The 12657-nt window shown below is 45.9% G+C and overlaps 1 protein-coding gene across 4 annotated transcripts in view; it reads left to right on the top strand.

Annotated features, from left to right (window-relative positions):
- The window catches only part of KCNAB2 (potassium voltage-gated channel subfamily A regulatory beta subunit 2), a 1353173-nt gene that overhangs the window by 987268 nt on the left and 353248 nt on the right, over positions 1 to 12657 (top strand). For all 4 annotated transcript variants that reach the window (XR_013594749.1, XM_078642625.1, XM_078642626.1 and 1 more), the window contains one exon: positions 7885 to 7922. Coding sequence is in view for 3 of the 4 variants with exons in the window: in XM_078642625.1 (XP_078498751.1) it covers positions 7885 to 7922 (38 nt within the window). In the remaining variant the exon portion in view is untranslated. The remainder of the gene's footprint in view (positions 1 to 7884; positions 7923 to 12657) is intronic.

Genomic DNA, 12657 nt, shown 5'->3' with positions numbered 1-12657 from the left:
GCGGTTTGCAGATCAGCAAGCGCGCCAGGCGGCGGTAGTACTGGGAGGGTTTGGAAGACATACAAAATCTTAGGCAAAGCTGACATTTTCACTGCCGCTATGCGGCCTAGCAGGGAGAGGGGCTGTTTCGACCACCGCGTAAGGTCGGCTCGGATTTGGGACGCAAGTGTTTTATAGTTAAGGGCCACCGTCGAGTCTGTGGAGGAAGTAAGAGTGATCCCCAGATATGAGAGTTGCGTAAAGGATTGTAAGTTGCAGCCAAAGTCAGGCGTTGGGGTGTGAGGGTGGGCATTGCTGCCCAGGGGTAAAACCAGGGATTTCCCCCGGTTGATTTTGAAGCCAGACACCGCTCCAAAGCACTCCAATTCTTCCAGGAAAGCAGGTATAGACCGGGATGGGTGGTCTAGAGCGGCGATGATATCGTCGGCATAAAGCCCCACTACATAAGGTTCATGGCCGAAGGTGATGCCGCTAATGCGAGGATTGTCTCGAATTTTCTGCGCCAGGGGTTCTACGTATAAGGCGAACAGAAGGGGCGAAAGAGGACACCCCTGACGCGTACCCCGTTGTATTTCAAAGGGGTCCGATTTAAGGCTGCCCAATCGGACCCGGGCCATAGGGCGGTGGTAGCAGCTCGCGATCCAGGCTCGAAAGCGGTCGCCTATCCGGTAACGCTGCAGGACCTTCTGCAAGTAGGTCCAATCGACTCGGTCGAATGCCTTCTCCGCATCGATGGCCAGCAGCGCCGAGTCCGAATTTTGGAAGTGAGTTTTATCCACGAGGTGCAGTAGCCGTTTAGTATTGTCACTGCATTGGCGATTTGGGACAAAGCCCGATTGATCCGGTTCGAGGATGCTGGTAGGCAAGGGCCCAAACGGGCTGCTAATACCCCCGTAAACAGTTTCAAATCCAAATTAAGTAAGGAGATGGAGCGGAACGCGGAACAGTGTGTCGGGGGTTTACCCGGCTTGGGCAGCACCACTATTTCCGCCGCCAGCATGTCCGGGTGTATGGAGCTCGGGCCCTCGAATGAATTAAATAATCTTGCGAGTATTGGAGCTAGTACCTGGCCAAAGAGTTTGTAGAAGCCCGATGAAAAGCCATCAGGTCCTGGGGACTTGAGCGGGCGAAGGCGTGAGATGGCAGCCAGGACCTCGTCAGGGCGGATGGGAGCATCTAAGACCTCAGCCCTCGTCGGACACAGCGGCGTGATGTCCGCCGAATGCAAATACGAATCAACGGCTTCTGGTGATACGTTATCCTCGCTATACAGGGAGGCGTAGAAGGAGCGGAAGGCGGCAGCAACCTGTGCGTTATCCAGGAGAGTGGTGATTTTTGAGCGCTGAGTCTTGGCTTTCAGGGCACTAGCTAGAAGACGCCCAGTGCGGTTGCCACCTATGTAGTACGTGTGGCGGAGACGAAGGGCGGCAAATTCCGCCCTGTCGGTATCAAGGCTGGCTAGTTGAGCCCTAGCGGCTTTCAGCTGACGCCAAATTCTCGGAGCGCAGGTGCGACTGTGAACCTTTTCTAGTTCAGCCACTTGCGCCGTGAGGTCAGCCCTCTTGTCCTTGCGGATCTTGGCGTCAGCGGCTGCGATAGCAATCAGTTCCCCCTTGACCACAGCTTTTAGGGCTCCCCAAAGAGTCGACACCGAGACCGTAGAGTTATCATTAGTCGCAAGGTAGTCCGAAATGCATTTATGGATTTGTTTAGTAACGGTCGGTATTTGCAAAAGGGGTTCGTTGAGCCTCCATGAACCAGGGGTGCGTGATGTTTTGGGCATGTTGAGTGTCAATTCCACCGCATCATGGTCTGAGAGGGCTGCCGGGACAATGGAAACATCAGTGACGTGGGGGACCAATTCTGAAGAGCCTAAGAAGTGATCTAGGCGCGCGTATGTGTGATGTACGTGGGAATAGAAGGTATAGCGCACTGTGCTGGGGTGCGCTGTCCTCCAGAGATCTATAAGACCCCTCTCCTGCAACCAAGCTCCACCCGCCTCCGATAGCGCCCCAGTGTCCCCATAGCGGTGTCCAGACCTGTCCTTATTCGTGTCCATGACCAAATTGAGGTCCCCCCCAATGAGCAGCTGAGAATGGGGTGACTGTAGTGTTTCAGAGAGTGCAGTTTTCAGAAATGGTTCCTGGCCTGTGTTGGGGGCATAGATGGAGCCGATCGTCAATGTTCTGTTCCCCACAAGGAAGGTGTAAGCTAGGAGGCGTCCCTTAATTTCTCCCACTTCGGCCCCCACTCGGCCCCGGAAACGCCGGGACACGAGAATGGCCACCCCTGCTTTCTTAGATGGAAGAGAAGAGAAAAATGGCTGAGGAAAGACCCGGGAGCGCATTCTGTGCCAGTCTTTAGTTAGGAGGTGGGTTTCCTGCAATTAGCAAATGTCAGCCTCTGAGTGCTCCAGATATGAGATGACAGCCCTTCTTTTAATCGGATTATTGAGGCCTTTTACATTGAGAGACAATATCTTAAGGTTATCAGTCATTTCGGAGGAACACGGAAAGATCTGAGCTTAGCAGCGTAGGTCGTAGTGGCATATAGTAAGCAATAGTGAACACCTGAAATCTGTAGATATCCCTTGGCATACTGGTCCCCGCCCTCTTTCCCCTCCCCGCCCTGTCTGCAACACCGTTCCCCCCCCATCCCCCTTTCCCAACCATTCCAGAGGAATCTCCCCAGCCCCAACAATGCCCCCCTCCACCCCCTTGTCAACACCCCCAGCCCCCCCATAACAAACCCCAAAACTAGAGCTACTCGTAGTCTCGGGCCTACTTGTGTATAACACAGGTCCGTAGAAAGTCAGTGTAGAGGGTACCGTGGTAGCGGCCGAAGCGGCGGCTCCCCGACCCGTTGCCCCAGGCAGTTACAGTTTGAGAGAAAACCCCCTGGATAATATTGCCTTACAGATCGGTCGCAGTGCTATCCGCCACCTCCTGCACAGCTGCCTCTCGTTCTTGAGCGACTGTGGCCGGGTCCGGTTTCGGGATGGATCTCGGGGATCGCATCCGCCGCACTGTCTGCCAGCCGTCCCCTGTTTGCTGCGAGGGGCCATTGTGCGATCTGTTTGGGGACGTGTCTCTAGATCCAGGCCCTTTCGGCATTTCAATGTTCAGTAGCGCACAAGTGTCGCGGAGGGACTTGTGTTGATGCAGCGGACACATATATTTTAACTAATGCCCGCCTGACCACAGAATAAAGGTTTTTTGTCTGGTACAGCTCGTTGGCATTTTTTAATTCACTTTTCACACCACTGTCACGAAAAACCTGCTCCGCAGTAATCTGGCGTTGTAGCACACCAGGGAAGCATTCGGCTTCTCCTGGTGGGCCCGATGATGAAACATGTCACCACCCAGGGTGGTGAGTGAGGGCTTCCTGAAATAAATCCCTAATTGACCTCCACTGTGAACTTTAAGGTTGATTGCATCCTTCTCAAAAAACTGTGCTTAACTTTATTCTTGCATAACGACACTCTCTTGGTGTTTGACTTTTGGGTTTTTCTTCAAGACAAGTAGCCGATTTGTTGTGCAATGAAGGGATAATCTCTTTGGTCTGGGCCTGAGCCTCTTCTACCAACGCACTCTTGCCAAGACCTGTAAAAAAAAAAGCATGTTCTTTCACTTGTATTTTACTAACAAGACAATAAGGCTTATAAATATGTATCTAAAATGTACCCTACACTAGCCTTAAAATATTTAACAGTGAGAGAGCCTCAATGTGAATGTTACCATATTGAATGGTTTTAATTGATAGACACCTATGTAGAGCATCAAATCCAGCGTTGCATATGAAGACAGCACCTAACAGTGTCAACATTGATTCAGGATGTTAGTAGTATATCCTTATTTTAACCAAATCTTGGAATATGTAGGAAAAAGCACACACAACCCAACCCATATACTCCCTATTGATATGTTCTACTAAATATCTACTTGGTTAAATTAGTTGCCCTTGTTACTGCGCTCTCAAAAATGCCCATGTATAGGAGAAACATTCAGCATGTATAGATTTTTACATAACCTGCATTTTCACAAGCACGATTATGCATGCTAAGCCTCTTACCCCAAAAAACATTTTGGAACCAGGACATGAAAAATTCCTCTGGGTCCACTTCAGTTGATTAGTCGAACCCAAAGTAGAAACCCTCAGGCACTCGGATATGACGGATGAACCTTGCTTGTAGCATCTACCTACTTGGACACTAGTGCTTTGACTGCCAAGGAAGGACCAGGGCACATGTATGTGCTAACAGCTGTGTGGCAGCCTACCCACCTTGCTCCCCAACACCGCTGTGGAGATTCTCTCTCACTTTTCAGGAGGCACCTTCCTATTTCTCCCCATCAAGACATCATTCTTCTTAATAAGGTACCTCAACTCTTGTCACATATTTCCCTTCTTTTATCGACCTGTCCAAAACATGGAGGCGTTCTTTATTGCTTGTACGGTGGGTTGGCATTTCACACTGTATCCTCCTAATGCCCCAAGTCTAGAATACTTCCTGCTACTTCTTTTTTATTCTCTGGTGGTATTTGGTTGCTTGCTACTTCTTCTTTTTCTCCTATTCCTCACTTATTCCAACATATTTACCTTTCCGAGCAAGCCTTCTGTTTTCTTGCTTCACATTTTACCCCCTCTAGGTTTGTTGTACCGGTGAAATGTTCACTGGCTTACGTCTCTTCATCTAATTTCTATTCCTATTTGCGCCCTCTCCCCTTGCTTTTGCTGTCCAAGACCCTCCTATGACTCCTGCCCCAGAATTTATTGCTGTACTTCTTTGCCCTTTTCCTGCATGCTGTACTAGATAAATCTGTATTTTAAGTTTGTTTATTTGAATAAGCTCGCGTAGCTGATTACAATGGTTTTAATTAACTGAGCAATAAAGAATTACTTACTTGCATGGTGTCAACTTTAGCAACGTTGCTTCTTCATAAGCCTTTGTATCATCTGTGCTCATCTCCATGCTACTCTCACTGCTGTGTTTTTTTATCTCGCATTTTTCCCTCTCCTTACCATTTTATTCTTCATCTTCCGCCCCACTGCATTCTCTTCCTCTTTCTGATGACCTATCTACTCAGTCCTGAACCTCTGCCATGCCTTCTGAATTTAACTCCCCAATGAGTTTGGCCATTTCCCCCATTTTACTTCACTACCCTGACTCTTGTTCTGATTAGGTCTTCTTTTCTCCCATGCTTGAAGAACTGCTCCTTACCCCATTGGACACATCTTTCCTTTCCTTCACTCACATTACTTACTTTTGCTGATCTGAATCACGAACTGTAAGCCATCACCGCCTCCGAACATATTTTCCTATCTTGTATCCCTCCTTCGGTACTTTGTTTTGCTACTTCCTTTTCTATAGCCAGTTGATCTATTTTGCCATGACTCTTTCATATCCTACATCATAGTTTCATTGTATTATTGTTAATTCATCTACCAACACTGCCAGTGTCTTACTTGGCATGTTCTTACTCCTTCTCATCCTATTTACCAACTGACCCTCCCTGCATTCATCTCCGCTATGAAAGTGGAGGCTTTACCAGTGTGTTTAAAATATAGCCCGGCCAGCTATAATTGCATAGTAGCTACCATGTAGTTGACTTTCCTTCTCTAAGTCATACCAGTGGTTCCCACAAGGTTGCCCTGCTGCCCTGACTTTCCCTTGTGTCTCCACCACCACAAATTGCTATTCTTGTTCTCTTGTCTTGAAAACAACTCCCCTTCAAAGACAGCAAAACATGGATAGTAACTGTAAACACTGCAATATTCAGCTCATATGCGTTGTGCAGAGTTACAGAAAAAATGTGGAAACCCAAAAGCCACTGGACCTGGATCATATACAGTACAAGAAAAGGTGGTCTAGTGATACTACACTAATCATTCGAAAAAACACACCACGCAAGAGATCCTGCAACCTGGGACGAGCGCAGAGATCGAATTGGGATTAATTCCATTTTGAATTCTCAAGAACCATTGATTCTTTCCATTTATCAGCCACAAGGCTCTAATAACCGACATGTTATTGATACCGCAGCCCACTACGTTGTCCGCCTCTTTGACATTGAAGCCCACAGGCAAAACCTTTTCCATTGGTACTCACCAGACTTCCTCTAGGTTTCATAAAGGGTGTCTCCATATGTCCTGATGAAGATCCCTTTTTAAGGATCTAACTTCCCTTCACACACGATTGGGGTCAAAACGTTGATGGTCTCGCTTGTTACCACATGTAGACAACACCAATTAATTTACTGTGTTTCTGAAATACTACGTGGTTTTACACCAATGTATCCCTTAGCATGGCTGGACAGGCCACCATTATCCTATGATGTGAATGTTGCACACTGCCTTTCCCTTCCTGATAATCCTCCGCCTGAGCACATCCCAGAGCACTTACTCCTTTTCTTTCCTTCTGGAGCACCTGAGCATGAATATGTAACTACATTTGCTAAACGAAACATGCTTATTATGTTCTGAATATAATTAAACGTGCAATTGAATCTCTACAGGTGATGTGTTTTTTCGAATGATTAGTGTATTACCACCGTGACCACCTTTTCTTGTATATGCTTGGTGCAGGCAGCCACCTAAATTGACTATGAAATTGCCTATTCATATGAGATAGTTGCTATAACCACTTCCCTACCTCTCACTGATCTGATTCTCCAGTGGCTCCTTTCTCAACACAAACTGTTCAACTTATGGGGCGTCCTCCCCCATCCCCAGGAGTTTATTTACGGAGCCAACATGAATGTGTGGCATGTCCCAAATATTACTGGTATGCTTGAGGTTTGCCCCTCTGATCAAGATGCTTTAAGTTTATTGGTGGCTCTGATCTAAGATCATATCACAGCCCTTCACAAAAAACAATACTGCACAGTATGCTTACCTTATGCCTATTCGCTCCAACCAGATTTAGGTATCAAAATGGGATCAGTAGCTCGCCTCTTCAACTGATCACCTTCTCTTCAGTCTCCTCGTTCCACTGGCTAGACAAAATGAAAACTGAAAACAGCTGGCAGAAGCCATGTTAACCGGAAAAACACCCATCCTCAATACATTTGCGGTACTATTGCATGACTGCATCAGCGATTTCCCAAGGGAAGAAATTTGAAACATCAGTCACCTTACCCATCTCCCCCCCCCCGCCCCCACACACAGCAATACCTATCTGTGAGCCCACCAAAGTCTAAAAATCTGATTAATGACAATGCCACTGGAATAACGATGTACTATAACATGGAAATGAGTTAGCTTTATGTATGTAGACGTCTAGACCTCTCACATACCTCATATCTCTCTGATGCTGTCCACTCCCTCAATTATTTGAAACTGTATAACCACTACAAGATGGTTTTTTTAACAACTTCATCAAATTGCAGTTCACGTCAATGAATGATTTTGAGTGCATTAACAACTTTAGATCATTTCTGGTAATGCTGTGCCCTGTCTGACTTCACAGTTTATTCTGTTAAAAACAAATAGACGTGGGTGAGTTATCCAAGGATATCCTCATCAGGGTACAAATACTTAAGATAAAATTCATATAAACCCAGTGGAAGGCAATATGTGGATGCACACATAGGAATTCATTTAATAAATACAATGAGGTGAACGCCGTGGAAGTGATTAACCGTTTCAAATGTCAATATTTTTACAAGTAAAATTGTATTAGGACACATTCATCAGGGCTTATATTTCTGTAATGTTCTAATCAGAATATGACCTTCGTTTGTCCTAAACAGGTGTCCTTTGCTAAGTCATATGTATTTAATTTCATGGACATAAAATAATTAATAGAAATACTCAACTCTTATGTATGTTTTTGCATGAACGTTTTATTCAAGTAGTCCATGTGAATTGAAACATATCTCTTTGCAGGAACATGGGTGACGTTTGGCGGTCAGATCACAGACGAGGTAAGATATGCAAAAGTATTATTTTCTTTAAACGAACTCCGAAATAACCATTTTAACTTTTTTCTAAAATCTTTTCCCTTGAACATTAAGACCAAGTTTCAGAAGGAATTAGGAAATTCTTAGGGAAACTTTAGGTTAAAGTTGTTAGAATTTAAGAACTGAAAAATCAAAATCCATTTCTAAATCGCTTTTTACACCTTTTTTCTAACTGGATACTCTTTTGCAAAGGTTTTGCTGAAGTGGCTTCGACTATGTGCCCTGCAGACAAAAAAGAAAAACATGGCCTACACTAAAACTCAAAGAGAAACCAGATGGGGAACTTTTCCCATGTAGGTACTGTGGGGAAGTGCATTTCTGGTGGCATCATTAGCAGGGCTTCTCCCTTGTTACTATATTTTTGAAAGCTAAAGGTGACCAGTTTCGAGATATGGTATGTGGTAACCGGTTTTGAGTGGATTATTGACTATTGATCCATGTTGTAACCATGCTAAACATTTTTGTTTTGTTAAAGCTAGCCCTTGTGTACACGCCATCGCTGAGTCAAGCCATGAAATCTGTCATTCAGTACATAGCGCCTTTCTTGCAGGCAGTAGCCTGCTGCTTCCTTTTAAAGAAAAAGTCTTTGCAGAGTTTCAGAATTTCACAACCCCTGCTAGCAAGACACCCTTATCTAGGAAATATGAATAGAAAGTCCAAGATGTATAACTTGTCTTTGCACAGTTTATTGTGAAGACTCCACTATAGTACTTAATGTGTGCCGATGGTTGCATATGGTGGGCACCGCCAGCATTTTCTAGGAACAGGGACTTTTTTCATCATAAGACTTTTTCCCTGAGAAAGGGAGAAAGAAGGAGCAAAAGAAAGATTGGAACACAATGAGTTCAGTAAAACTTGAAGTGGAATCAAAGCAAAGGAGTCTTGTTAGCCGGCAACACCAGCTTTTGGCAGCCGTTTCTTAAGAAATACTTTAGAGTTGTGCACTTTCAGATTTCCCTCCAAATTTCTCCTTTGCTCTGTGCTAAGACCTGTATGTTAAAACAGTGCACCCCCAGCCACCATTTTGTGTTCACAAGCCAGTGAAACCAGCCCTCCTGCCTCCTCCCCCCAGCAACAGGGATATTCTACATCAGAGGGTGCTTCTGTGAGCTGTTTCAACTGGATTTATTAGGGACTGTGCACTTCTTTTTGGCCAGGAGAGGGAGTAACGTTTTTTTCAAACAGTATTGTTAGATTTCAAGTTAGTGAGGCCTTTACCTGCAGAAGTCCAAAGTGTGGATTGAGCTCTCTGAGATTCTGAACAGGAGAATCAGCTTCCAACTCCCTGGCCAGCAAACCTTGTCTGAGGTCGCTGTGACCTTGTATGGTCTGCTAGTGGTTGGTACATGTGTACACTGATTGGTGGTTGTATCTGGTGTTTCTATTGGATTAGGGTTGGTGTCCTCATTGGTTGGGTATTTGAGGGTTCTGATTGGTTTCTGGGTCTGTGATTCAATCAATGTAGGGTTGTGACTAGGGCTGGGGTTTCTATTAGAAGTATGGACTAGGGCTTCCTATGTTATTGGTTGTTGGGAGTAGGGTGGGACTAGGGCTAGGGTTAGACCTTTAATTGGAAGTAGCGATTAAGGCTTCTGGTGTGATTGGTTGCTGGACTAGTTGTGGGACTAAGAGTATGGTTAGGCTTTCTATTGGAAGTAGGGACTAGGGCTTCCTTTGCCATTGGTTGCTTGGACTTGTGTTAGGACTACTGGTAGGGCTAGGGCCTCTATTAGACGTAGAGATCAGGGTTATTGAACTGATTGGGTGCTTGGACTAGGGCTGTAAGGTCCTGGTCTCCTATTGGTTCTAGATTTTAGGGCTAGTGTTGTGATTGGATAATGAAAGGGCTAGGTTTCCCATTGGCTGAAGGGGTCACCTGATTACTGGGGCTATAAAATACCAGGGTTAGGGCGTCTCAGCCCGGGTGTCGAGGCTAAGGGCAGAGAGGACAAGGGCAGTTGCCTGTTTGAGCCTGTTAAGGACAGAGAGGACAAGGGCAGTTGCCTGTTTGAGCCTGTTCCAGACTGACCAGGGCCAGAAATGCTGCCCAATATACTTAACTCCTTTATGCATCTATATACTTTCACTGTACTTATGGATCTATATATTTATCTTTCTTCTAATTTAGCATTTCCAATGCACTACCCTATTTCTCAGCCTATAAATCTATCAATATATCCTCTACACCCACTCTCATTTATCCCAAATCCCATACCACTACTATGATCCCCAAAATAACCCTTTATAGGCTCTCTCCTACTCTTACCCCTCCTTGCATCATCTGACACCTCTTTTACTATACCGATTCCCTAAAACAAACCTTTCTAAACTCTTCCCTTTTTTCTACCCCTCCCCAACCCTTCTCAATCCAAATAACTGACTAACATATCCACCACTAAAATTACTTTCATGTTTCACCATACTAATTCAACACTAATCCTGATGGGTTCCAGAGTAGCATGCTACTTGCGTTTCAAAACCCCATAAGGGGTAGCAAGCGCTATATAAATACAAACCTCTTTCCCTCTTCTATCCCACGACCTACCCTTCTCTACCCAAATAACTGAATAACATATCCACTACTCAAATTACTTCATATTTTGCTATACTAATTTTCAACACTAATCCTTTATGGGTTCCAGAGTGGCGTGCTACTCGCCAGAAAAGCGCTTCAACACCCATCAGGGGTAACAAGTGCTCTATGAATGCGAACCTTTCTTCCCCTTTTATCCCTCCGCTATCCTTCTCACTCCAAATAACTGACTAATATCCACCACTGAATTTACTTCATATTTCACCATATTAATTCACCACTAATCCTTTATGGGCTTCCTGAATAGCGTGCGTCAACACCCCATCAGGAGTAACAAGTGCTATATAAATACAAACCTTTTTCCTCCTCTATCCTTCTGCTATCATTCCAAATCTAAATAACTGATTAACCTATCCACCACTTAAAATGTACTTGCATGTTTCACTATACTAATTCAACACTAATCCTCTATGGGTCCCGGAGTAGCGTGCTACTCGTAGAAAAAGCGCTTTGACGCCTCGTCAGAGGTAGTAAGCGCTATATAAATGCAATTACAATACAATACATGCGTAGTGTAAACCTCTCCATCTATCTGTCTCAGACAGCTGGGTGGAGAGCAGCCACAGGTACCCAGTGCCTGCAGGAGCTTAGAGGCAGCCCGCTCCAGCCAGTCCTGGCACTGCTCTCATGCTGCTCTTCTGCAGCTTGAGAGCAGCGTCAGGATTTGCAGAAGGGGATTGGCTGAGGCTCCGTGAGGTGCTGTCGCGCTGACAGCATTCAAGAAGAAAGAAGGCGGAGGAAGAATCTTAGGTAAGTGTATTTTTTATTTTCTTATCTTTTTGGCCCACTGTGAGATAGTCGCATTGCCTTGACCCTCAACTCCAGAGCTCTCGGTCACAGCCTGTTTTAAACTGTTAACGAGCCTTGATTGAGAGCTTTGGCCTTTGACCCTAAAGGCATTGTGACTTTATTACAATCCCCATCACTGCTGTGGTGTCCGGAGACACGGGACAAGGGAATGCCTAGGCCGCAAAGTGGGGCCTAACTATGACTGACAGTGAATGACGCAACACTGGCTAACAGTTAGGGCCAAAGACCTCGAGCGACCTTATGACCGTTTATTTAACCTCAGGGGCTGCCCCGCCCCCGAGGCGTATGCGTGCGTGCATGCGTATGTGTGCGGGCCGGGTGGCTCCATTACTACATCCCTCCAAACTCACAGATCAATAGTCCCGGCCATGAGATGTCTTGAGTCAGTTCATATTCCATGCATAGTCCTTTAATCGTTGGTTGGGGGTCGGATTGGGTCGCAGGTGATATCGTTGGCTTTGACGACTTTCCAGACCTCCTGTCTCCACTGGTTGCTCAGGGTGATGTTGATCATTGCTCGATGAGTTTCCAGGGCTGATGTTGTCGGCTGGTTCGGGTCTCTGTGAAGTCGATCTTTCTTCTTCTTGTGGGGACGTGGGTGACTCCATGCGCGCTGGCTCCTGGTCTCCGTCTTCCGCCTCCTCAGATGCAGAGCCGGCGTGTCCACTTTCGCAAGAGACACGCTTAAACCATGACACGTTTCGAGTCACGGCTCGTGTGCCTCTGGACGCAGACACCATGGTGCCGTGCACATTCACGATCTCCCACACTTCTGGTTCAAAGGCTGAGTCGTATTTTGAATGTCGGTGTCGGTTCTTGAGGACCACTTTGTCTCCAACTACTAATGACCTGGCTTGGGCTCTCCTGGCTTGACTGGCTTTGTCGTTTGTGCGCCTCCGTCGATCTTGGGTGGCTTCGTGGTTTATTTCTGGGGGGCACCAGGTAGGTGTAGCTGGCACGCAGTCTCTGGGTACCTTCTTGAATACTAGGTGCGCGGGAGCGCAGCGGGTGGTCGAGTGGGGTGTCTGTCGATATGCGCTGAGGAACTGTGACATACAACAATATAGGGGGTTTTTACCTATGCCTCTGTTACGAATGTCACAACAAATGTTGAATTTGGGTAAACCAAAATTTATTAGTTTATCCAGACAATTTTGTCTATTAAGTTCATTCCACTTGAGTTTTTTTTCGCTATTTTGGTGAAGGCAGAAAAAGGAACATCATCAACTTCAGGTGCTACCATATATCACCACATTGTAGACGATTCACAAACAAATCGTGAAACTTATTCAAAAG

Source organism: Lissotriton helveticus, chromosome 5_1 (genome assembly GCF_964261635.1).
Source record: "Lissotriton helveticus chromosome 5_1, aLisHel1.1, whole genome shotgun sequence".
Lineage (NCBI taxonomy): Eukaryota > Metazoa > Chordata > Amphibia > Caudata > Salamandridae > Lissotriton > Lissotriton helveticus.
Note: the sequence above shows the minus strand (reverse complement) of the source record. Positions and strands in the feature narration are given on the sequence as shown.